The sequence below is a fragment of the Mycteria americana genome, chromosome 1 (assembly GCF_035582795.1).
Source record: "Mycteria americana isolate JAX WOST 10 ecotype Jacksonville Zoo and Gardens chromosome 1, USCA_MyAme_1.0, whole genome shotgun sequence".
Classification (NCBI taxonomy): Eukaryota; Metazoa; Chordata; class Aves; order Ciconiiformes; family Ciconiidae; genus Mycteria; species Mycteria americana.
The window spans coordinates 187,939,208-187,966,670 of NC_134365.1; the positions used below are offsets into that span (position 1 = coordinate 187,939,208).

A 27,463-nucleotide genomic window follows, 5' to 3' on the forward strand; every position below is an offset into this window, starting at 1 on the left:
CCCTTGTGCGCGACTATAGCAAAAAGGTTGCCAGCTGCAGTCGGTGAATTAACAATATTTTTTTCGCGGCACCGTCGGGAAATAAGTCACACAGCGCTGGGGGGTGGAATACAAACCCGGTATGACTTCTGTGTGGCGGAGGGGGAAGCAGCCGAGGAGGGGCTTCTCCGCTTCATCAGTCCCAGAGGCACGGGAGGGACAAACACCCCCGGACGCCAACACGGCCCGTCCGGGGCCGACGTCTCGGGGGCGACCGTGGCGACGGTGTCGTGTCCCCCCCTCGGCCCCGGGGCGGCGCCGGGCCTTGGCCCCGGCCCCCTCCCCCGCCGCCGCAGGCGCGCGCGCGCACGCACGCACGCGCCGCGGCCTGCCCGCGCAGGGGCGCGCGGCCGCCAACCGTCCCGCGCGCGCGCGCGCGCGCCCCCCCACCCCGGCAGCGCGGAGCCGTTGCTGCCCCACGACGGCGGGGAGAGGCAGGCGGCAGGGAGGGCAGAGAGAGGGAGAGGGAGAAGGTGGAGGCAAAGGCAAAGTCGGCACGCAGCACCCCCCGGCGCGCGCGCTGCCTGAACTCCTCAGAAAGTTGGCAGGGGCGTCCGGCGGGACGGGGCGCCGCTGGCCGCGGCCCGAGGGCGCGCACCGCTGCCCGCACGCACCGGACCCGCCGCCGCCTCCTCAGCCCCTTCGCACCCCCCTTCGAACCTCCCGTCTCCTACAGCTGCGGCGGGGCAGGAACAGCCCGGCACGGGGTGCTGCCGGCGACGGGGCTCGAACCCGCGAGCCCCGGAGGCTCGCCCCCCGCGGGAGAGGGGGGAGAGCCTCCCCGTCCCCCCGAGCGCGGGGCTCGCAGCAACCTGTGGCGCGCGGGCGGGCGGCACTCACCCAGCGGCGGCGGCGGCTCCCTGGCCGAGCGGCTCCCCGCAGAGCGCTCGCCTCTCCCGGGGGCGGGGGAGGAGGAGCGGGCGAAGGCAGGAGGTGGGGAAGGGCGGGGGAGGAGAGCGCGGATTGAGCCCTCCCGGCTCCCGTCGCCACGCTCCCTGCCCCCGCCCCGGCCCGCCCCAGCGGCGCGGCGCGGCTGGCGGCGAGCGGAGGGGACCGGCGCGGCGCGGTGCGGTGCGGTGCGGCGGCGCTGCCGGGGACGCGGCGATGTGAGTGCTGGGGGCTGGGAGGGAGCGGGCAGCGCCGGCCGCGCCCCCCGCCTTGGGGGCCGGGGTTGGGCAGGATCAGCAACGCGCGGTGGGAGCGCCGGCGGCGTGGCCGGGCCCGGCCCCGTGACCGCAGGCCGTGGGGAGGCCTGGGGCAGTCGGGCTCGGGTTGTGTCCTAGCTGCGGCCTGCGACCCTCGCCTCACTGACAGAGTTATTTCCCTCTCGCTCCGGTCCCTCTGCTCCCGTCGGTCTTCCTCCCCCTCCCGGTTGTTTGTTTCTGCTGCGCTTTCGGCCCCTTATCTCTCCCAGACAGGCCGGGCAGCTTCGCCTCCCGCCTGCGGGGGACTTCACGTCCCGCAGCGGTGAGCGCTGCGGGGGGGGGGGGCGTCTGTCCCTCTGTCCCCCTTGCCCCCTCAAACCGAGGCCTCCTTCGGCGCCTCTGGTCCTGGGTGAAGCGTGTGGAAGAAAGCCTCTGTGTCTTGGTTTTGCTGGCCATCGCTATCTCTTTTAAGTGTTTAATTAGAAAATTTGTGGTAATACCTGACTACATTTGCGGGGAGTAAAAATCCAAGCTTTGGCTTTTATTAAGTGAAAATGTCATATGAATGGTACTTGCTCGTTTCTGTTACTTTGCAAGATATCCTAACTTCCCTGCTGGAAAAAAATCTTAACCTGATCAAAAATTTCTTTAGAGATTCTTCTGTGGGGAAGTATTTGATGGTTAGGTTGTGTGAGCCTGTCTTGAAGACTGATACTACATACAGCAGCGTTCTTAATTTTAGTTATTGCTAAAATTATACCTGAACAGTTTCTTGACCCAGTTTATGTTGATGGTTTTTTCCTCTCTCTTCTAATTCTTATCATATTCTTCCTGACATAGCCCATATCCTTCTTCTGCATCTACAGCAGCAGACCTCTGCTCTCGGCAGATATCCCCGACTTCAGATATTTATCTTTTGAAGGCTGACTCAGGCAGTTCGTTTTAGGTTCCCTGTATAAGGAAAAAACATGCACCTGTGGAATTCAGTTTGCTTCTCAGATGCCTATTTAGGATGGAAAGTGGCGTTTTGGAGATGACAGTCTCCGTCTACTGGCATGGACAACTTAGACGAGTCAGTATCTCCCTTTTTTTAGACAACTGAGGTTAGGGGAGATGAGGTCTGTTGAAGCTCCATGCATGCAGAAGGCTGCCTGCCCTGATATTCTTGTGCATTCTTGTATGTTGTTAAAAATATTTGTAGCGTTACCTTTCAAGTTATATAATTTACAATTTAGAAAAGAGATCTGGCAAAGCAGATACAGGTCAGACTATATACAGGTCAGACTGAGCAGCTTGTGCAGATTCTGCTGTCTGCTTAGATTGTCTTGCAGGACATTATGATTTGTATGTTGTTCAGAGGGGGCTAATATAGCAATAAAAAGCAGCAGCCACTCGGGTTGTAAATTAGAATTTACAGAAGGATTGCCAAAAATATGATCGAATTGAAGGCCGGGAGAACGAAACCCTTCACAGAACTGCCCTGTTTCATGTAGATGAAACTCCCATCTCTGTAGGAGCCCACATATAGATGTATATTCTGTGATACATTAGAAGATCAGCAAGCTAAGTTTAGGTAGAAGGACAGCCCCATATACTAGGTGTGTCAGGGATGCTTTTTTCTTAAGTCCTTATTTTTAAATACCTTTTTTTAATAAAGTAAAAATTAAGGGTGTGTATCTAAAAGGAGTTTTTAGGGTAGCATTAGTGCACTATGAATGAATGGGGTTGCTGTGAATTATTTGGGAGCGTGGGTTGTTAGGGCCATGGTACTGGAACCTACTTCACGGTTCATGAAAACCCTTTCCTTTTTGGCCTGCTTCCCTGCCGATTTTAGCGTTGCATTCTTAGGTCTTACCAATACTGGGATATTTGGATTAGAATTACCTGTTCTGGGATGGCTTCCTGTGTGCAGGGTCTGTTGTGAAAGGTATGTGAGTGTTTTTCTTTCATTTTTTCTACTTCCTTCCATTACAGAAGATATTACTAAAGTATGTCTTTAGAAATAATACTCCTATTCCCAAATAGGATTTATTACTATTTCTGAGTACAATGTCCTGTGAAGTGGCTGTTATACAACAGCCACGATAGCTAATCTGAATTCATTTTCTTGTGTAGTCAAGAACTTGAATCTGTGTATTTCTTACTTCACACACCTATATTCAATAAGATGATGTATGCACAAGCTGTTCAGTGCTCAGACCTGCAGAAAGCTGGAAGATACTAACTTTGTGTAAAGTCTTTAGAGGTTGTAGATAATAAAACCAAAGAAGACTGCTGAGCATGTGTGTGGTGTATTTTAGGCTAAAGGCTTATAATTTGGACAGATATATCCCTGATATAAACCCCCCTGCATCCCTGCCAAATTTCAAGTCTCATGTTTTAGAACAGAGCTATTCAAAGCAAATGCCTCCAGATTTTGTTTGCATGACCAAATTTTTTTTTCCTGTGTTCAGAACCACCTGAAACAGTTGTTTCTTTTTTTTTCCCTCCCACCTTTAAATTTCAGCCAGTATGTGGTAGGAACCAAACCCTCCAGCCTAGTCTCAAAGTTTGGCAAAGCTGTCTCAGCTGAAGATAGCTTCTTTATGAGTGTTTCTTAAGCTTCCCTATATAAGGAAGGCTGACTGCACCACCTGTTAAAACATTAATAATACTGCAAGTTGTTAGGAGAAGCAGCTCGCAGGTTGACAGTTTGGGACCCTGGACCCCAGTAGTGCTGGAGTTACTCTGCAGGTTGCTTTCTGAATGTTGTTGAGAGAACCTGTCCCCTTTGTGTGCTCCCAGATGCGTGGTTCAGGTGCAGTAGGAGTGTGTAACCCGATTATTGCAGCATAGGCTGTGTGATTCTCATGGCTCGAGAAATGAATTATGCAAAGTAAAAATACCTGAGTTTTGGAGTTTCCTCTCAAGTTTAAGCATTTTCATATCTTTTGAAATGGTGAATGTGGCAGGTGCTGTTAATGCAGAGTTGCTACTTGTTCTTTCCCATCTTCTCACTTCCTCTGAAGTTTTAAATGAATTTCAGAAACCTGAAAATGTTTTTAACATTGACGCTATTTGCACTCTACAGCTGTTTGCAGCAGAGTTTGTCATTCCAGCAAAGTTTCAAGAAAACAGTTTGATGTTCACTCCCTCTTTTTCTCTCCTTCCCCTTTAGCCCTCTGAACTGTTGCACATTCTGCCCGAGTGTTTTGACCAGTAAAAGTTGAAAGAAAATCACTGTTCTTTAGGAGACACAAATTTCTTGCAAGTTAGTACAGGATTTTCAGCACTGACTGAAAGTTTACAGCAGTTTGTCCAGAAGTTGCCCAGTGCCCATCTGTATCTGCGCCGCGCTGTTCCCTGTGTGCCCAGTAGCAGGTTGCCAAGCTGACTTGCTCAGCCAGCTCTGGAAAATCAGGCTCCGAGCAGACTTTGTCAGAGCCCTCCCTGGGAGGTAGAGCTTTGCAGTAAAACTTGCACACCTTTCAGGGTCCGTGTCACCAAGCACCCGTCTGGATAGCCACACCTGGGTAAATGTGTACAGTGCTGAACCTCAACCCTGCAAACCTGGACAAGCCAGACTTGATGCATTCTGAACTGTCTCTTTGTTTTAGTGAAAGGAAGAAGGGTAGTTGTGGTGGTGATGGCTAGCTGGTCAGCTTTCTAGTCCTTAGCAGGTTGGTCCAGCTGTAAAGCTGAAAACAAGAATCAGCCTTAACTACTGATGTAAGTGCAGGCAGAAGATAAGGAGTCTTAAAAGCTGTACCGTTTTGACTGCAATGACTTTTTAAAATGACTATGTTTCCCTTGATTTGAACACAATTATTCAAGTATAAAAGGCCTCTGCACCACTTTAACAGCAGCTACTCTCAAGCCTGTATTTGGCAGATAAATAAAATAATCACATACTTAAACATTGTCATCGATCTGGATGAACTTTCAGGCTTGTGACCGGAGCCTGTAAAGCCCTTGTAGCATCTCAGTTAAGTGGGGGTCTCGCTTCAGTTGCTGCTCCTTTCCGAACACTCCTCTTTGGTTTGCTCTCATTGCAGCACCGTTGGTACTTTGCAGGCTCCGTTGTCGTTACAGTGGCAGATGTTATTTGGTGGATGTTTCAGCTGAGCTTGCTCTTTTTTTGAGTGGTATGAATGCAAGTAGAAAACCTTTAAGAGAATTACTCAGCATATAACACTCCTCATGCTCATAAGTCAGAGAATTGGGATCATAATTTATATCATTAACTTCATTAATCATGAAATGCAGGATTTAAGGTTCCTAGGATATTAGGGCTTCTGCACAGAGTATCATTTATATTTACTTTATATGTAACAACAGAGCGCCAGCTCCAGTCTTTATCAAAACCAGTAAGAGATGAAGACAAAAGGCATCTGTCATCAAAAGCTGGATTTGTACTTAAGCCCCAGGTGTGCCCTCAGCTTCTCCAGCAGGATTACTCTATGTGTAGCTACAGTGGTTTGTGACAGATATGATGTCCAGTAGCATTTAGGAAAGAAATCGGTGGAAAATATAGCTGTGAAAATACATCTTGTCACACTCTCAGGTCTTGACTTCTGGTGGGTGCAGCTGTACAGTCTTAATTTTAGCACTTACACTTGAAGAGAAAGAGCCAGCCCCGTTAGGTTAAACTTGGAAATACACAGATGTTCCTGCACCTCTGAAACATGCAGTGAGGCTCTTTTACAATTTATGTGTTTTCTGCCAGAATTGGTCCATTGCCTTAGGAAGGTTAACCCAGGTTTTAGCTGGAAAGTTATCTTAGATGATGTTGAAGGAGTTAGAGACAATTCAGGAGCTATAGCTCAAATAGGAAAAAGGGCCTCAAGGTATTTCTGAGCTCTGAATTTCTCCCTCCCACTCAGCTGGTTTTCCAGCCGGAGTGTTCGATTTCCCAGGCTTTGGCCCTAGTACGTTTTGATATATAAATCTCAAAAGCTTTTTAATTAAATGTGTGACTAAGTAATCAACCAGTTTTAAAGTACACCATTCAGGGATGAGCGGATTTCTGTTTAAATCGGGGGAAGCCCAGCTGCTTCTTTCTAGTTTTCCAGAAAATTGCTTGAAAAGCTACACAGTGCTAACACAGTGTTGCTTATAGGTTGATACATTTTTGCAGAGCATATCCTTCGTACTTATACTTCTAAGTAATTGTAGCCTCTTAAAAATTGTATTTTTACATTAAGCACTGGTAGGAGAGCGTATTTTGATATCTGCTTAAATTTTAAGAGTTGAGTCGATCAGGTCTGTTTCTGTTATGAAAGATCTGCTTGCATGTATCATAAGGTTTGAGGGTGCTGTCATTGTGCGTGGAAGAAGTTCTGTTTTTATTGAATAAAAATGTCAGGAGGTATTTTCCTTGAACTCTGTACATTGATCTTCAGACAGAAGGCAAAGATTTATTTTTTGGACTGATCTTTTTTAATGTTCTCAGTGTAATCTTGAATTGTTTTTGTTTTCACCCCTCATTCTTTCTCATTTTAACTTAAAAACATAGAAGTCTGTTGCTGGAATGTGTTCTGTTGAACCAAAGCATTGCATCTGTTGCTGCAAGCCAAAGAGAAATGGAATTATTTCTTCACAAGCCTCATCTGGCATTAGAAAGCGGTTTTTGATGAAGAAACAGCCATTGGAGGCGTTGTTTGTTTTATTGTTAAAGACTTTTATGTACTAACTTTTGAGCTCTAAAGAGTTTTCCCCAAGTTTCCTCACACACATGCAACTTATCTAAATTGCATGGTTCAGAAATACTCACATTTCTACACTGAAACATCCAAAAAATTTACTGCTGTGTCTGTGACCCCACAGGTCAGAATCTGTTCTAGGATTCCCCGCAATAGCTGATGTTGTCCAGAACTGCACCTTTGTGTTGCAAAGCTCACTGTGTACAGTATCCAATATACAGACTTTGACATTAAATCTAAAGTTTTACACTTAGAAACATTTATTGTATTAATTTTTATGAAAAATAGTGCGAGTTGCACTTTTCTGACAGTTCTGTGTTTTAGATTAGGGTATCTAGAGCTGCTTGTTTATCTCTGGCTTGCTTTGTCTTGTATTTCTGGTTCTTACAGCATCACCTCCATTGTAAAAATTTTGCGGTCCTTGGGGGTCAGATGGGCGCAATCCCAATACTGAACTGTGCTTTATGGGACACAGTAGTCAATATAGCTACTCTTGCTTGCTCGCCATACTTTGTCAAAAAAGAAAGAAAGAAAAACAAGATCACCCAAAGATGACTAAATTTAGTTTCTAAAGCTATATATATATATAAAACTGTGGCTTTGATTATTGTTTCAGATTATACATCTTTTTTTTTCTCTCCCCAGGGCCGATTACTGGAAATCTCAGCCAAAAAAATTCTGCGATTACTGCAAGTGCTGGATAGCAGACAACAGACCTGTACGATGGTCTACCGTACTATGTTTATGATTCTGAAATACTAGGAATTTGAATTACAGGCTTTTAACATCACTTTTGATACTAATCTCTTGATGCATGAAATTTGTGGTTTAAAAATGCCTGTGTAATACTTGTGATATTTAAAATCTATTACGTGAGAGCCAGAAACTGCATACAAGATGGTGTGTGCTGTTCTGCTTGGCAGTACAGATAAGAACTGAAATATCTAACCCTGCTTTTTCTTCAGGTTCTGTAACTTAACATTTGATCTCTCTTGAAACTTTGTCCGCGCCTGTTCCTAGCCTTTGTATGCAAGTAGAAAGCAAAACCTGGCATATGTGCTGTTTATATCTGGTAGGCCTGGTACAGCCAGCGCTCTAAGCATTTAAAGCAGGTTTCTTTGTTTTCACACAGCCCACAGAAACGTTACTGGGTTACAGAAAGGTGTTTTTGACTTGCAGGTACCTTTTGCAGACTACTAGACCCGTTGGTTTCTCACTTAGAAATAAGTTTTGCATTCTTGACTTGATGCCAGGGGTACTCCTGGAGCTGAGCTTCATCTGGCTTACAATTAGATACCTGCAGTTCAGAATGACAAGTGTGAGCTTATTGGTTTAGGTTTCTTCTTGTAGTCAGTGAAGAGAAATAAACTAAAAAGGGGGGGATTTGGGTAACTTACAAAGTCTGTCTTTAAATGAGATGAATCATGCCCTGGATGTGCATCCTCTCTGCACATCGGTTTGTGCAAAGAAATTCTAGGATTACTAGGTCAGGCTTAGGCACCTAACATTTGAACACCTAAATGAGCTCAGATATTTTTTGTGAGAACCACATGAGGACTTCCACTGTTGTTCCTGTAGAGCTTCTAAACTCCTTCCAGTTCCTACTGGCTTCAGTCTTTCTGGCACCTTTTTGGCTTGCAGGCTGTTCTGTTGTCCTTAGTTACCCAACTCTTACACCTTGCCTTTTTCTCCCTCTCTCTCTGATTTGTGGACCTGCAGACTAGGTTAAGTTCATGGGATATTTGTGGAGCATAGCATAATCTAATTAGGGACCATAGCTAATATTTGGAACTCTAAATAAGCCATATGGTTTTTAAAAGTTTGTATTAAAACAGAGCGGGTAAAAAAAAAAAAATCAAGGGATGATACTTGGAAGGATAGCATGGAGAGGGAGCCCAGATTCCCTGTTACTTGTCTCTAATCTGTGTGCTGAGCAGTATTATTTGAAAAATTTTAAATCTTATAAATACAGACTATGAAATTTTATGATAAAATTTTGGAATGTTACTGATTTTTCATAATTTCTATGTGGAGTGTTTCTCGGTGCTCCTGAATTCCTATAGCCATTTTATCACAGAATCACAGAATTGTATAGGTTGGAAAAGACCTTTAAGATCATCGAGTCCAACACTATAGCTATAGTGTTTGCTTTAAGTGTTTTCAGAACAGGCTTGCTCATTTAGGCTTGTTCAACTAAGTTTAGTCTAACTAAATTTTAACTAACTAAAATTAACTAAATTAAAATTGTATAACACATTATTTTTCTTGTATTTTCTCGCTTTTAAGAGCATTGAGTTTCATGAAAGAGGAAAGAATCATAAAGAAAATGTGGCAAAAAGAATTAGTGAGGTAACTCAAATATCTTATTTGCACTAATACTTATTTTTAATCTCTTTCATTATCAGACTTGTTTAATTTATTCTCTTGGGGTTTTTGTCTTGTTTTAGATTAAAAAGAAAAGCTTGGAAAAAGCAAAAGAAGAAGAAAATATGTCAAAAGAATTTGCAGCAATGGAGGAGGCTGCAATGAAAGCATATCAAGAGGATTTGAAAAGGCTTGGAATTAAGCCAGGTAGTTCATATAGCTGCCAAAGGATTAAAAACAGAATTGAAAGAATATTGAATAGGAATGTTTTTTCTTAAATTAGGTTTTAGAACATGAGAGGAGGCCTCCAGGACTGTGTTTGCTCATTTAAAAAAAAAAAAAAAAAAAAAAAAAAAAGGAGTGTGCAAATTGCCAGTAGTAGAAGTTGCAGTACAGAATGTTTTTAGCTACGGTGTCCTCTGGTCCATGGAACAACCCAATTTGGAGTAGAAAAATTAAACAATGTGATAACAAAAAAAGGCTGTAGTTGGTGCTTTGAATCAGCAGTGCTGCTTCCCTTAGTTAATTTTGTGTTTCACTTTTGCCAGTTAGAGACAAAAGTTCCTATTGAGTACGAGAGGTTGGGTTCCCACTGGTGTCAAACAGTGGAGACGAGAATCTCCTACTTAGGCTTGCAGTTCAGCAAGTACCTTTGTTCTATCCATGTGAAGACTGTTATCCTTTAAAAAATGTTTGTAGTGTCAAGCTCCAGCAGAAGCTATCTTTTTCACAGCTCTTTTAGTTTCTTTTTTGTTGTTTAGTTAGAGCTCATTGGTCCTTACAGTTTTTCTCTTTGTTACTCATCTTTTGATATTTGGACTTTCTTATGACGCTCTAGTATTGCTACAATGCAAGATTCTTTGAACAAAATCTTTTAAGTTTACCTGCTATGAGTGTAATACTAATGAGTGAAAGTACTCATAAGAACAAAATTTCCTATTTGCTGTTGCTCAAGAGTGACTAATATTTAAGCTTAGATTTTTTTTTTTTTAAAGAGAGTATTATTTTCCTTAAGATGATGTAGGTCCCAGTTCGACACAGACTAAAACACAGAGTAACACAGTGGAAACTAAAGGAAAGAAAGAAAAGAAAGAGAAGAAGGAGAAGAAGGAAAAGAAAGAAAAGAAAAAGAAGACACCTCAGGACACCTTAATACCATCGAAAATTGAAACAAAGGAGTGGGTGCAAGGATTTTCTCCCGAAGGCTATACGTATTACTACAACACAAAAACAGGAGGTAAAAACTAGTGAGGAGCAAATGCAGATATAGTTATTGGATATAAATCAGAAAAGACTACCTGCATCTTTACTCTTCAGCTCTCTCAGTAGTAAGCTGATTATTAAAATGTGAACAATTAGATGGAGTTTTGATATTGAACATTCAAGGCTTAGGCATCCAGAACTTCAGACTGGTTTTGCTGTTTGTTAATAATGGGAGAATGCAGTAATTCCACAGGTTCTGGAAATGTTTAGCCTTTCAGAGGTTAAGTATACAAAAGAAAGCTGTGTTCTTCCAAAAGAAGCTTCCTTATCAGGAATGTGAAATAAATTGATTGTGCTCAAGTAAATGAGAGTGGTTATGATTGTTTCGTTCCACATTTACAGGATTTATCTAGCTGACTGACTTCTGTTGAGGAGCTATGTGTTATGATCTACTTTAGAGTATAAAAGCAACCCTTTTTTATGATTAATGAGACTGTTACAAACTGTTTCTTATAAATTTAAGGATTGACATTAGTATTTACCGTAGCCTTTCCTCATACAAGAAAACTTCCAAAAGGTAAAAATCTTGCGTGTTTAGTTTCCTCTGGCCTATGCTACCATTTAAAAAACAATCACTTTTTTTGTACCAAAATTCCAATATCTGTGTATCAGCCATAGTTTAATAGAGTCAGGAAGGTGGTTAGTCCCAGTAGACCCAACTGTAATTATGATATTTTGGTTTATTGTTCATATCATAGTTTGATCAAAGATGATTTATATTCCAGTGAGGTGTATCTATATTACTTGTTTGTATGTTTGCACACATCAGTGTCATACCCTTTAGATCTGTTTTTTCTAAATATTATTAAACACGAACAGGATTGAATGATGGGTGAAATATGTTTTTGTGTTTTTAAGAATCACAGTGGGAGAAACCTAAAGGATTCCAAGGCAACTCTCAAAACTCACAAACGGTAATCAAATACTGTTATTCATACTTTTCTTTCTGTCCTTGTAAACACTTACCAGAAATAGGCTAAGCAATTTGCAAGTCTTCTGATTGTAGAAGATAAGTTATTTGCTCTTAGGAAAACATAATTTGAATATATAGAATGTTTTATGATATACTTGATGAAAACTGAAATTTTGCTATACAAATCTTTTTTAGCTAATTTGTTTATCAAAGGAAAAGAAGTGATAGTGGTGGTTGTGTTTTTACAGAATATGCTTTTTTGATGCTTCAGCCCAGTAAATTGAAAGCTTTGGTGAAATTCCAAATAAATTCTGTTCAGCCTTTTGTGAATGAAATGTAATTTAAAAAATAAAAACTTACACATTTGAAATAGTTAAGACTCCTTTATCTTAGGAAACATGGAGATTACATTGTCAGATAGTTTAAAAAAAAAAAAAGAGTGCCTACTTCTTGTGTTTGCTTTAGGATACGGTTATGTGATAATTTGTCTTTTCATGGATTTCTTATGGTCATGGAACCCATGTGCAAGCAACCTTTTAGAACATTACTTTATTTTCCTTATTTAAGGAAAACTTGCTGAATAGTCCAAAGACAGAAAGATTTCTTATTATTAATAGGCTTTCCCCTGATACTTACCATTCCAGGATTTTTGTGTTTCACATTAAAAATAGGATCTTACAACACTCCTGTGAAGTGATGTTACGTTTCCCCATTTTCAAGATAGGTGTCATATGTACAGTATGATTTAAAGTCAGTGTTGTTTGCTAATGTTGGATTTTATGTTAGAGATCAAAAAAGGCTGGCTTTTTCAGAGTGCTCGACATTCTGTAGCTCTATATTGTCGCATCTGAGAAGGTAGCCTATGCTTGGTACTGGGTTACTTACAGTCAGAGGCAAAAATGTTTATAGTTGTGTATATTTTTAGGCAATTGAATCAATTCACAAAATGTACATGAAGTTTTGTCTGTATTCCATCTCTTGTTAAGGCAGTGTTTTATCTCAAAAATGCAGGCTTTTTCCAGCCAGTGTTCGTTCCCAAGAGACTGCACACTTCGTGTCAGAGTTGCCAATCACATGCTACTCTGGCTTTCTGATTCCTTTATCCTGCAGTTTTGCACAACTTGTTAACCAGCACTTCAACTTTATCTTTTCAGTCAAGGCGTAGCTTTGCAGTATTTATAAGCCAGTCTTACTGTAGCCTTCCACTGAAAGAGGTGGTCCTGTGACTAATCTTGCATGGTCCTTGGTGCATATTTGCAGTGAACAAGTTCAGGGAGTGAAGACATCAGAGTTTAGGTTAGTGCTTTGTAGGCTTATGTACTTGCATCAAGCACTCTGGGTAACTGGAGAAATGCCGGTGTGGGGAGAGCAGATGGAGGAGAGAAGGAACTCCCTTCTTGGCAACAATTTGAAGTTAGCTCATCTCAGCTATATCATAAACACACACCTTCAGCCTTGGATATCTCTCTAATGCCACATAGCTGTATTTTGCTATTACTCCCTCACCCTTTGACTTTGCCATTACTCCCTCACCCTCACCCAAGACTTTGTGGTGTCTTGAGTTATTTTCGCTATTGCTAAAAACATTTGATTGCTCCCTTATTTAGTCTGAGCTAAAGATACTGGGAACTTTCCAGATCTCTAAAAAGGACTCACACTGCCCAGAAATTAAAGGGCATGCTTGCAATATGTAGTGCAAGTGAGATTCACAGGCCCTCCTTGTTTTACAGCATGTTAGCTTGCTGCTAAGACTTCGTAAGAGGTGGAAAGAACAGAGTAATGAAAAGGCATGTTGAAGGCTACCTACAACTTCAGTTAGATTGACAACAGGCATGTTAGCATTTATGAGGATACTTGGTGTGCCTAATGTCAAATATCTGCTGAAAACCTCTAAGAACCAGGTCTAAAATGGTCAGGATCTTAACTCTAACAGAATGGATAGGTTGTACTTAAGACTAGTCTTTTGTCCTCTTCTTATATAAAATACATTTTCCTTTTGCTTCTGTTGTTGAAACTAGCACACTGAAACTTTTGAGAGCAAAACCTTGAGGAAACTTGCTCACTGAAGGCTTTTTTGCTTTTTGCCTGCTTTGAACCTACTGATATAATTTTTCTGTTTCGTGTATAGCTTTCTACAGAGCAGGTGTGAGAACTTAACTCCTGATTTTGTTATGTTTTTTTTTTAAAAAAAAGCAAAGTTTTACTCGAGTATTAAGCAAATGCATAGGTATGTGCGTGCAGACACCTGTCTAAGGGGGTGTGTGTATATGTGTACATGAGAGACATTTATTAATGCAGAAATTATATATAGTGAAGCTGCATAGAAGTTCTGCCCAGTACAGGGGAATGGGCAGTATTAGCATTTAAGCAGCAGTGAAGTAGTGTATATGTAAGTGTTGATGAAAATCAGGTTCTTAAGGAAGATGTTAAGTCACATGTAATGACTGATTAGCTGTGGCTGATTCAGCAAAACATCTTTATTTTAATTACACATCCACAAAGACATACCCGCAACTTCTTCTGCATTTCATATGTATGTATTAATTAGTAGGGAAAAACAGTGCTTTGTTGAAATCGGTGCTTTACTAAATAAGTAAATTCATGGCATGCATTCCTGCGAAGTTTGCTTCTTCAATATTTTTGGTGAAGATCTATTTTGGAATAAATTTTAGAAGTTTTGGTTTTGTTTGCTTCTGTTTAATTTGCAATAGTATTTATTGGTACTGTTTTTCTATAGCCCTCACAAAACCCTCAGTCTTCCAGGGAAATTTTTTCTTGATTTCTACTTAAGACAATGGCAAAACCAGGAAATGTCAACTGCAGGGGTGAATACTTTGGAAAACAAAAAACATGTAAAATAATGGCCTTCGTGGCTTTTATCATAATTTGAACTGTATGGCAACCTTTACTATAGTGCCTCATGCTAATTATCCACTGTTTGAAAAAATTGTTTATGTGTATTTGCAGTACTTTTAAATTAAGCAATTCAATCTCATTTGAGTCAAAGAGAATACTTCCTAACAACTTCACGGGTTCAAGCTTTAAAACAGTAAAATTATCACGAACAAAAAATACTCAAGGGTTGAATAGTCTTATAAGTGATGCTTTGGCTGATCCTTAAAACCTCTCTTTTTTAATTAGCTCCTGTATCTTTTTCTCAGGTAGCAGAGTGGGTAGAAGGTGTCACTGAAGATGGTCATACCTATTACTATAACACACAAACAGGAGGTAAGGAGAGCTTGTTTTCCAGTTAAGCTTTGTGTCAGAAGAGAGGGTTTTCAGAACAGCATTTTATTTTGCAAACAACTGCATTTTAAGGCCATTACTAAGTTTTGTATTTTTTAAGCTGTTACCTTAGTTGAAATACACTTGTTGCTTAAGTCAATGCTGGCTTTATAGCTGTATTGTCAGCCTGTATGCATTTGTGCTTCATAGGTTTTTTTAGAGATTCAACTTGTAACTCTAAAATATGGGTTCTTCTTTTCTACATATATATTGAAATTACAGTTTGGAAATCAGAAAGGGGTAGGATTTTGTTTTGACAGGTATGTAGGACTGAATAAGAATCTCCTAAACTTTTCCTCTTGCTGACATAGCATTGAGAAGAGAGTCCAGAATCTTACCTCCTACTTCTTTTCCCTGTTTTTTTCTCCTACATGGGGAACTTTGCGGTAACTCCCCCAGAGCAGGCATCTGTTTTCTAAATCTGTTTGAATCATTTTAAGGTCAATGATGCTTCTCTGGAGAGCAAGTGATTTTATGCTGGCTATGAGTTTTCCTTCTGCTGTTGGGAATGAAGTGGCGTTCTTGACGATGCCAAGAATAGAAAAAAAAAAACAAACCCAAAACCTTTCAGTTTTTCAGCATGCCACTCCCCTGCTCAAATGATTTGCAATTTTTTTATTTTGAAAGGGAAATGAGATGCAGGTTATTTTTAAACATTGCCTTCTAAGTACAGATACATTTTATGCCTTTGGTTGTATTGTTTTTTGAAGTTCTTCATGGAGACATGACATTCGTGAAGAATGTCTTTGTAATAATCTTATTTGGTAAAATTTTGGCTTGTGAGATTTTGAAGTGATCCCTTACTTTTTTATAGCTGCAAGTATCTTGGAAATGCTTGCAAATTACTTGTTAGTTCTGTTAACACTAATCCCGTCCTCTGAAGACAAGACAAATTGTTAACCGAGGGGACTGATTGTAATGTTCCATCTGAAGCATGTAACTTAAGAGGCCGGTATGTCTAGGCTTAGCTCCTGCTACGAGTCATACTTGGGGAGGCTGCACCTTACTCCACTGATTATATGTGACACATAAGAAAGTGAACTTTCTCAGGTACTGGTCTAAAGCCACATGACAGCAGTACCCTTAAGAGACTGTTTTGTTTGTTCAAAGCCAATTATTGCCAGTTTCTTACATCTTTACTTCTTCAAGATACATCTAGAAGCATACCTGTTAAATGTTGTTTTCAGTTAGGGATTTCTTTGGAAACAGATAAAATAATTGGAAAAATAGTAGTTTTATTACGTTTGAAAGCTTAAATAAAATTATAGATTGAAAGTTGGTGTACTTTTGCCTTATTGTTACTAAAAGCAGTTTTAAGACCATTGAGTCAACCTCTCAATATATTTGCTAGAATACTACCTTCTCATTGAAAATGAGGTCATATCCTGTAGATACTTCCATGTCTTTTCAGAATAATATTTGTATTTCCTTGTTTACTTGACAGCTCTTTAATTAGAGTCCTAATGTTACCGAGCCAAGTAGCACAGGGAAGGGGTTTATCTGCCCGGAGAGCTGAGGCTCCCAGTTAGTGTGCTTTACCTTATCCTGTCTTTGCAATCAATGGACTGCTCAAATCCGATAGGCACCTCTAGAAGGCAATTTGTCTGTCCTGTGTTAGGATGAGAGGGACCACAGTCTTGTGGACCGCAGTTCATCATGTGTGATATTTTTCTTCAGCACTAATTACAACAAGCTTTATCAACAGTGAACTCCGCTGTCATGACAGTATCTCTGCTGAGAAGTGAAATGTTATCTTTCTGACCATGTTTATTAAAACAAACATACCGAACAAAGGCAAAAGCCTTGTGCTAAATTATTTGCTGTATTTTTGCATAAGTCACCACTGTTTCTGAAAGGTAATGTTGTCAAAGCAACAACAGATCAGAATTAGAAACATAAATAATGTGGTTATTCAAATATCTTGGACAGTATCCACATGGGAGAAACCGGATGGTTTTGTTTCATCTTCAAATGAGAAGACTCAACGTAACAAGCATTCTGAAAAGCTTGCAGAAACAGATTCCAAAGCGTCTGAATCAGACTCAGAAGATAGTGAAAATGAAGCACAGGGTTCAGAAACAAATTTCAAGGTAAGTTCTCTCTTCAGATTTATTTTAAACACAGTATTAATTTTCTAGCATAAGATTATTTATCTCTTATCCCTTATAATAGGCTGTACTCATTGTAATGAGGTTAAACCCAATGACTGAAAGTAGAAGTTTGCATTTGTTTGAATAGTAAAATGAATCTTTATTCAATTATTTGGCCCATTAGTGGCACTGTTCCAGAACAGAAAGCATGATCTTTCCTTCAGCCCACCAGAAGTAGATTGAATTCTGCAAGAAGTGTGATGTTCTCTGAGAAAGGTCACTGTCATCTCTCTGAAATAATCCACAAAATTATTTGGATTTCTGTGTGAGGGTATGACTTCTAATCTTCATTGGTAAACGTGACTGCCAAGAGACCTTCAAGGACAGCCTTTGACTGAAAATAACATGGTTGTAGTTTCCATATTAATTGAGAAAAACATTGGCAGCACATAGTACAAAACCTGTATCAATTATATATTTTTGTCTTCAGATGTAAAACTTAAGATAAAGGGTGTGATTATGGCTCTGGTTGGGTCAGATGGTTTTTCTGAAACTGGTTCAGAACAGGCAGAGACAGTTTAAATATAAAATGTATTCATAGACAGGTGTTAATTCTAAAATATATGTTTTTGTATCACTGTGCATCATTATAAACTACTACTAGGTATTAGCTGTAAAGTGTGTGTATCTGCAGGCACAGAAAGCTGTATGTGAATTTTTACCTCTTTTTTTTTTTTTTTAAACATGCTAAGCTTTGTTTTTAAGTAAGTTTGTATTGGCTACTCCTTGCTAACTTCAGCCTTGATAGGTGTGATTTTCCAACTTCAACTTTTTGTGACATTTAACATTTTTTTTCAACTCTGTATGTGATGATAGCTCAAGGAGAGAAATTTAAAGATTTTATTACAGTATGAGTTTATTGTTTCAAGTTACTTTTGGTTGAAAAGTGTGAATAATAGATAATAGTAAATAAAAGATGTAAAATAAAGCTACATTGTGTTTTTATTTAGGCATTTTTGCTTAAGGTGGGTTTTTTCCTCTTTAGAGGAAAGGAGATAATGGTGAAGAATCGGAGGAAGGGAAAAAATCTCCCAAAGCTAAAAAGTTAAGTCCTTATGGGAAATGGCGAGAAGTTAAGCCAGAAGAAACTGTTGATAAAGAGGAGAGTACATCATCTTCCCAAGAAAACTCCAGTGATGCACCTAACAAGACCAACCCTTATGGAAAATGGAAAGCAATTAAGGAAGAAGAAGAAGAAGAAGAAGAACCATGGTGAGGATCTTTTTACCATAGTTATTTTCATAATATTTGTTTCCAGAATGCTTGTTTTCAGAGCTGAAGCTTTTTCTTCTGAATTCTGGCAGAATTAGCACAGCAGTGATTGGAAACGTAGCCCAAATACAATTCTTTCCACAGTGATTATTTTAAGTAATAGCTCTCCATGGCGGATAGTGGTGGTGTTTTGGTTTTAGTGTAGTTCACCATGAGTACAAAGTAAATTACAGTGATTTTAAGGATCATTGTCATCCATCATTTTTCTCGGAGGCTGAGTATCAACTATTTAAATGTAGTTACTCTAAGCTTATGTTCCTTAACATCGTCTCCTTCAGCAATCTGCTTCAGCTGCCTCAGGAGCTCTTGTGACTGTTTTTTCAACTGCTTCCAGCCTTGGAACAGCATAGGCAGCTTTCTCAGGGCCTCTCTAGCTTCCAGGCTAAACTCTGTTACCTTCTGATGAGTAATTAGTTGGTCTAACTCTGCCTGGAGTTCAAGACCTATCTTTATCTTCTAGGGCCAGCAGCAACCTGATCTTGATTGTACTGGGTTAACATTGCTTTGAATTCCTTCCCTGTGGGATCAATAGTTGCTGGCAAAATGAGTATGCTTTTTTAGACTCCAAGCAATTTCTACCTAAGCCCGGTATGTTTGGCTGAGTTACTTCCACAAGCAGTGAATTATTTCTCACTTTGTGGTGTTGTACAGACTCTAACTGTTCACTTGAGGGACACAGCCTAAAAGACAAATTTTTTGTCTTACTTTCACCCAATATTGCAGTAAAAGTTTTCTGGTTGAACTATTTTTCTTGTTCCCTAATTTCCCTCATTTCAAAACAAAGTTAAGCAAAAACAAAACAAAATCCACTGCTGTCACTATCAGTAAGTCCTGGAGGCTCTTATAATGTGGTGGGAGACACCTTCTGTAATTATTTAAATAAGCAGATGAAAGACAAAATGTGTGATCTAGTTATGCCAATTTTAAATCTGGAAGCTGTCTCTCTCTCTCCCATGTCCAGCCAATGTACTACAGATGTTTTCATGACATGCGTCTTATCAGGAGGGGTGTTTTTGGTTTGTTTTACTGCATAATGCCTGAGATGGCTCATTTGAAAAACGTGTAGATGTGGCACTTCAGGACATGGTTTAGTAGGCATGGAGGTGTTGGGTTGATGGTTGGACTAGATGATCCTAGAGCTCTTTTCCAACCTTAATGATTCTATGATTTTCTTGGGAAGCACGCTGTCTTTTGTGGCCAGTTTCTTGTTATGGGGCCCTCTAGGGGGGGCCTAGTCTGGAAAAATTAGGTTTGGGTGAGTGAAATCAGTCTTTTCCCTAATACTCACCCCATTCGCCAGCATTTTAGTTCTAAATTATTCAACAGATACAGTTTTGACACTGTTTGAACTAAATTGAGGACTGATACGCTTCCTTGGAGATGATAATGTCACTTGATCAGTTCACATAACACCTCCTGTATTGGACCAGCTAACTGTTCCTTGACTCCAGAGCTGATAAATTCTTTCAGCTTTTTGGAAACCACTGTCCAATAAAAAGTGCTTTCAGCTACTGAACCTTATATATCAGTCTGTACATTAACACACAGGCTTGCTATAAAGACACATGTAAATGAGACAAATGCAGTTGTTCATTATTTACTTTAAATTGAGACTAGGCACAGTGCCAGCCATTTTAGGGATACTGCAACAGTCGCAGTTTCTTGACTTGCAGTTGTTCTCATGGCTCTTCTTCGGGTGCTTGAGCTGATCCCTGTCTTCCTTGAAGTATAGGACCTAAAACTGGGTATAGTACACGAGCTGACATCAGGCTAACGCTCAGTAGCACTGAAAGTACCGATTGGCCAGGAATACAACGTGTATCTCTTTGCAGTAGTGTTACGCTGGTGTGATTCCTGATGGACTTGTGATTTAGATCATTTTCTGTGAACTGTTTGGTTGTTCTCCATCGTATGTTTGTGCCACAGGTTATTCTTGTAGAACATAGTGTTTTGCCATTCACCTCCTAAAACCGTTGTTTTTTTGGACATCATTTTTAGATGATGTCTTTGATTTGTTGACATCAGTATTAGCTGTGATCCTGTCCTCCAGAGCTGCTTCTCCCAACTTGAGGTCATTGGCTGATTTTGTAAGCCTGTTCTCTGTTGTGTAATGCAGACCCTCGAGGATGGACACCTGTGGAAAACTACTCAATAGCATTTTGGCAGTGAACCATTGCTAATTACTCACTGACTACTGTCTTTCACCATTCTTACATTTACACACATGCAACCCTGTTGTCTTTTACAGGACTATTTACATGATGAGTGCTTGGGCCATGGTAGAAGCTCTGAGGAGAGAATGAGGTCTTAGTTTTTTCCTTTTCACACCAGCCCACACAGAAGAAACAAAGAACGTGGGGTTTTTTTCTCGATCCCTGTCATGATGGTGATCTTGGCTAGAAGACTGCATCTAGCTCAAAGCTGCTTTGACAATTAAATATGGATGTTACTGTCTGCAGTACACCATGTTGTTTTCTCCATGTAGATTAACCCTTTTATGTTTTCCTCTCTTCTCCCAGCGAAAAAGTGGACCTGGAGCTTCCTAGTACAGAGAGTGACAATCTACCCGCTCCAGTGCTAGAGGTTCCAGAAGACGCGACAGTGATATTTAAAGAGAAGACAGTCACCTCCCTTGGAGACCTGACAGAAGGGGTGCCAACATTTAAAAAGAGGAAATTTGAAAATGGAAAATCTAGAAACTTAAGACAAAGACTAAGTGATCAGTAATACTTAACAAATCATTTTAGATTCTGTTTAAGCTAGAGTGAATCAAAAGTTTAATATTTTAAACAGGCTTTTATAAAGAAAATGTTGGATAGAAATTAAGGATTTATAGGTATTAAAACATATGTGAGTTGTAGTATTTTTTTATTTTATTTTGATGTGATTGATTCTGGAATGGAAGTTTGTGTTATATTACTTATGCAATATTGTAAATACATTTATTTTTTATTTTAACCATACCATCTAAGTTTGATTTGCTCTATGTATGCTGTTTTAAATACATTGTGGAAGGTTTTTTACTCCTTTTCTAAGTATGGGAGAATGTAGTAATCCTTAATCTGGCAAAAATGAAGCAGACCTTTTATTTTTACAGAGGAGCTGGATCAGTGGCATGCATTGGGGAGTAAAATCATCCCCCAGGATTGTTTATGTGGAGTAGTTTCCCAACTAATGAGTAAAAATATTGTGCTTACTAACCTTTGGCTAATCGCTTGCAAAAGAGTAGGTGGTGAGAGTGCCAACATTTCAAGTAGATGATTTGAAAGCTGTTTTTAGAGGAGTTAGTCACATCAGTGCCACTCATTTCAAATAACGTCCTGAAAGAAATTATTTGTGTACATGCATGATAAATGTATTAAACCTCTGCAGAAGATTTAAACCTGTTGAATCTTAACTTTTAGTAACAGCACCAGAGCCACCCCTCTTGGAGTAGATATTTCTGTGGTGTGTTTCAGTTGTATTTTGCTTTATTATTGTCTCTACCTGAATTTTTCTTTCTTTTTACACATCAAGTTTTCTTTTTTTGGTCTTGTTTTCTTATTGTCTTTTTCCCTGTAAAAAAACAATTGCCTGAAATTTTCATGAAAAAATATTCCAAAGACCTGGCCCTGCTACAGCGTACAGCACCCTTTTTGAGGCTGATGGGTTTTGTCTGTTGAGAAAAGGAGTGCATTGAATAGTTGCAGCGTCTGCTAAGCTGAGAGGGGCTAAGCTGAGAGGGGCTAAATGTATTGAAGCTTCATCGTTCTCAGAACCATAGGAGAGGAAAACAAAAGATGGATGGGTAGAGCTGATGGCTGTACTGTCCGAGATGGCTTGGACATTTTCTGAAGGATCGTAGATATGATTTCTTCTCTTGACGGGATTGGTCTGCATTCAGCATCATCAAGATTTCATTGGCTGCGTAAGAGTACAGTTATGCTTATTGCTTCTCTAGGTATCAAACAGTGGACCATAAAGGTTCAAATCATGAACCCATTAAAAAATACGTCTCTATTTCTAAAGCTCACAGTGTTTCGTTCAGGAGAGTCTCAGTCAAAAACAAAGGGTGCAGTTAAGACAGTTGTCAGAGTCCAGCTACAGCAAAATGGACTTGGTTACTGCTGAGCTTGAACTTCATTGAGAAAACTACTGTTAACCTGTCAGATCAGCAGAGAAAGGAGTACAAGCCAGGACATCTGGTTTATCATGTGTTACAAAGGAAGCTGAAGTCCTTTTTTCTTTTCTGCAATGTTTTCTCTGTGTGTAGAAGAGAATTAAGTATTGTGTTTAATCCCATGTGTTTCTTTGGCTTCATCAGGGTGGTTGTATTTCTTCTGATGTTTGTTTTGAGAAATTTGCAAGTTTCCTGTAATATCTAGCCCTGGATTGTCATTTAGAGATGCAGGATGTGTGCTGGATGCTCTCACAGTCATAGATGCAGGAATGTACAACATGTTCTCCATATGAAAGACCTCACATGCTGGGCTAGGACAGAAATGTCCTTTCTACTGAGGAGAGGTTGTCAGGTTTCTTAAAAAGCAGATTTTTCAGGTTTTGTTCTTAGTCTTATTTGAACATTACTCCAGCAGCTAGGAGCCTGCTCAAACTTGAAGCCTCCGTGTGTTTGCGACCAGTTTACACTCACGTCCTCCCAACTAACACATGTATTGCTCTTCAGCTAAGTAGCTCTTCTTCCTCTTGAATCCATCGCGTCTTTTCTGAATCACACAAAGCGTCCTGTGTGACAGGACCTTCAGTGCTCCCCCAGCACTTCTCTTCACCCATTCCAGCCTGAGTTTGCCTAGGCTCTATGTTCAAGGGAGATTAAGGCCACGTGTGATGTCACTAATACTTCCTTAGCGTATTGGAAATAACTTTTGATACGTCCCTAAACCACATCTGCCTTTCACATGACTGCATCATGCTGCCTGCCATGGGTGCCCTGTGATTTACCAGTACAACTAGCTCTTTCTGCTCCTTTGCCATTGCCAGCTGCTGAGTTAACAGCTGATCGTGCTTTCCTTTCAAGCACTTATGTGTTTTGTGCTGCTGTACTTGTCCTGCTGCTTTTACTCCAAGCCTAAAGTATATTCATTTCTTTATGATATCTGTAAAATGATTTTATTGTCTATTAGTACAGTTTTCCACAGTAGTAGAGTTTTTGTGTAGGCTCCACCTTTAATATCCTGTGAGGAGGACACCCTTCCTCTTTTAAGTGAGCCCATGTTTCCTTAAAAATGTTTTGTCACATTGAAGTGGTAATAGGCAGTGATTTAAGATACCTGTAACTAAATTGCTTGAGCAGATGTTTAAAAACATCTGAAAATAAAAGTGTTCCAAACTTGTTTCCTTGAGGAGCTGCTGTTAGTTGTAATATGAACCAAATATCTTTGTCACGTACTGTGTTTAACAGACAAACCAAAACAAGTATTTACATTAGGAAAAAAGATTAAATGTTTTCTTTGTTCACTGCTAGTAAAGCTGGTTTAAATACCATACACTTGCTTTTGCTGATGTGACCTCTAAAGCCTGCATTTCACAAAGAAATACAGCGCTTCGCTCCCCATTACTGCTGAAAGTCAGTTTGAGGAGAGACCAATTTATTCTTTGTCCTTAAGTGTAAATTATAAGTGCCAGTTGAATCAAATTTGATATAGCCAAAGCCACTGTTTAATTTTGCACCATGCTGTCATTCAATTTCCTTATTGTGTATCTAAACCAAATATTTCTCTCTTCTATACAAAAATACTGTCTTGTGTGGGATTTATGGCAGATGCTGCTTTTCCAGGACATCTGTTCTGCACAGATCTCTCTCCCTTCTGTGCTATCTCCTTGCAGAATCTTCTGCCTTTGGAATTTGCCGTAGGAATCCTCTAGGTATTGCCACAGTTACACTCCTCATCTGCTAATCCTTCCTTGGGCTGCACTGGCTTTTGACAAAGGAATGTTCCTTTTACTGTTTCAGAAGAAGAGTGTTTTCAGAAGAAGAGTGCTTTGTTTTCTGACTAATCCATTTTCTATCATGCAGCATGTTTTTATCTGCTTGCCTGCTTTTATTGCAAGCTCCTTGAGTGAGGACTACAATCCTTGGTTTTATAGGCTGTCACAGACGTTATTAGCAACGTGAGAAGAGTTGGAGAGAAAGGGGGAGTCACTGCAATTTCTGATGATGATTTCTTTTGTGTGATTTTGAGCAAGTCAAGTCACTGCTCTGTATTTTTGTTTCCTTGCCTCATCTTTCACCTCTCTGGTCTGTTTAGAAGGAGCGTTGCAGTACAGGGCGCTTATCTTTGGTGTGCGTGTTTTTACAGTAGGGCCTGCCTTAAGCTGGTGATGCTTTTAGAGGCAAACATATTGCATATACTAAAAAAGAAAATTATTTTGTTGGGCATTTGTTATGCCAGGGGCTGTGCAGAGATGTGCTCAGTTTGACCCAGGTTATAGAATAATCCTTGTTCCTATTTAGGCTAAGCCAAATTTTAACCCTTCATCTGGGAATTTGTAGATTGAAATCCAGACTTTCCCAATAGGGTAAGTTTGTTTTTTGTTTGATCCTCATAGACAATCTGTGCTGCAGCATCATCCAATCCCAATATTCAAATTTAAAAGGTGGGAGGGCTGGTCCTGACATGGATCTGAGTTAAATTCACTAACCTGTGCATGTATAAAAACATTCCCCCTGCCCCCCGGTGTTATTTCAGTGCATATTTTGGCATCTCAGAAAGGGAGTAAAAAACTATTTCATGCTGCTTGGTTTCCTTGATTTGCTTTTTGAGTTGTGCCTCCCCTTTTTAGTACTTTTCTTATTATTGGTGTCTTCCTCAAACCGTCTTCCTCCAGCATTCCTATATATGCAAATCTACGTATCACCGCTGTGCCGCGTTTCTAGCATCCACCTTCCCCTTATCCCCTGCTCTACTGCGATCTTCAGAAAGCTTCACGTTGTCTTATGTAGGCCACCGTGTCTCCAGATCCCAGCTTATGCCGAGCGCTTCTGCTGCCTGTTTGCATCACACCCTGCAGAAGTACAACCTTACCTATTTTCAAACAACACACAAGCTATTTCAAGACTGACTACATGTGCTCTTTTGATTTTCTTGATAATTTGTTTTCCTGAGACAGATTTCATCCCGTTCCTCCTACGGGGTTTACAGCCCCTTAAATCCTTGCACTTGTTGGTACAAAAGCTGGCTGTATACCTGCTGCTATCTGCTGTGGCAACCCTTTGGTTGTGTTTTGTCAGCCGTATCTCTCCAGTCTCTCTTGTATCTACCTCTTAAGTCCTCTTACCTTCTACCTGCTGAATTATTTAACTTAGAAATCGTGTTAACCGTTTGTGCGATTAACAAATCTAGCTTTGTGAAACGTTCTGGGATATAGCTTGAATAAAAGTTTCTGTACAAAGCAAAAAGTGTTGCAAATAATAAGCTGGAAAAGGCTAAACTTGCCCAAGAGGATTCCCAGAGAATGTCAGCAAATGCAGATTTGATTTTACTTGTAAGAGCAGAAATAGCCAATGTTAAAAACCAGCAGGCAGCATTACACAGACCACGGGCTGAAGACAGTGGATTTTCATGGCTTGCTTAACTAAAGATACAGTGAAGAACAGTGGGGTGATAGAAAAGCGCTTGTTTTAGTTTGTACGTATCGTCTGCAAAGTAAAACAGCTGGTTTCTCTTTAACAACTTCTCAGTTGCAATTACAAAATATTGCAAGCTCTTGAAGTGGAGTTTATATGAAAATACCAAATAAAGCTTTCATCTGAACAATCTGTATTACTGTTGTTCGTCTGTTCAAGGGGTTTAGGACAACCCCAGAGATTTATGGGCATATGTTCTGTTAAAAATGGGGCCCAGGGTAAATGTAAATCGAAATAGGTATGTAAATACAGAAATGCTTCTTAAAAGAAATACTTTTATTTTGTGCCGGGATAGTGTCTGGGTGCCTTCCAGCAGCGCATTAAGCAGTTACTGGAAATTGTTTTATTCTGTGTGTCAATTATGAGTAACAAATGAGCTGGGTTAAAATTGTTAATTTTAAAATTCTTAACAGAGTTCAGGGAAGGTTTGTTGTAGTTACTATTTAGTAACATTCAGAATATCGCTGAATATATAAACTTTCTGATGGTAACAGATTGTGATTCAGTACTCTTCAGATTTGCTGGTCTTAAGAATGATGAGCAATGCCCTGAGAGTTAAAGATACACACTTTTAAAAGGTGGGGAGTGCATGTAAATTATATCATAACATTTCTTTTACTGAAAAAAATCTTCTTGTCAATGTGATCTTTTGGCAACTTTTTTCACAGAAAGTGAAAAAACCATTCAGCTGTACTAAGCAGCTAGAAAAAAATAAAGTATGATCCAGGCAAACAGTTCTGCCAGACTAGGAAACATGTTTCATTGCTAACAGCGTTTGGTTATTTCTTCCTTTTAGCTAAATGAGAACAAGCAGCTTGCTACTTCCAGTGAATAAATTCATCTGCAGTTCCAGGAGTTCCGAGACATCCCCTTGTGCATTCTGCTGATGATTAAATGAAAGTAATCAAGGTAAGGCACCAGGGCTGTTCTTACGCAGAGGGTAAGCATCCATCTTTCCGCGGTCATAAGAGCAGCTACTTCCAGGCTCAGCTTTTGTCTCGCTTCCTTCTTTGCTGGGTGAGGCGCTGCCGCACGAGACCTCAGCAGGGAAATGAAAGAGATCCAGGAACTACGTTTCACGTCAATCACCGGGAGCTGAAGAGAGATGAAGTTGGTGCCTTGCACCAGCTGCAACATCACATCCACGCGTCAGGTCCCAGTTACGCACACCGATGATCATGAGGGGAAGCCCGGCAGACAGGTGCTATTTTGTTCTCTGTGTTCTGTGCGCCAACACACTACGAAGCTGCAGGAGAAGGCTGTTCCTACCAGATGAACCTGTTCTTGCTCTGCTCTCCCACCACCACTTGTGCTGTCCCCAGGGGCTGTTCGCTGCCTTCCAAGGAGCCGCTTTCCTTTTCCTTTTCCTTTTCCTCCCTGTGCTTTGTTATTGTAATTTTTCCTGCTACTGGTTTCACTGCTGAAAATCAGGGTTGCTTGTAGGAACTGAAAAGCCCAAGTTCAGAGTATTCCATCCTGAAAATGCCTCAGAGATGGCATCGTTATTCTCCACATCCTTCTCGTGAGGACAAATGCCAGCACACGGCCAAACCCCACCACAATCTCTCCGCTCTTACATCCCACAAAAAGACAGGGGTGGAAGAACTTGGAATAAAATATGGCTTAAAATAATATCTTGTAAGTTAGGAGAAAACAGCTTTAAATAATGTTTTGTCAAGGAGGAGAAGCAACTATATCTGGTTTTACTAAAACAGAGTGCTGTGGGC

General features: G+C 40.4%; 1 protein-coding gene across 1 annotated transcript; it reads left to right on the top strand.

The window, feature by feature from the left end:
* Positions 1-575: 575 nt before the first annotated feature.
* On the top strand, positions 576-24,609 carry WBP4 (WW domain binding protein 4). The gene is made up of 10 exons (XM_075488800.1): positions 576-1,145; positions 7,511-7,583; positions 9,152-9,214; positions 9,313-9,436; positions 10,245-10,466; positions 11,351-11,406; positions 14,567-14,633; positions 16,620-16,780; positions 17,826-18,052; positions 20,632-24,609. Coding segments are annotated over exons 1-10 (1,203 nt in total). The 5' UTR covers positions 576-1,143; the 3' UTR covers positions 20,840-24,609.
* Positions 24,610-27,463: the final 2,854 nt, after the last annotated feature.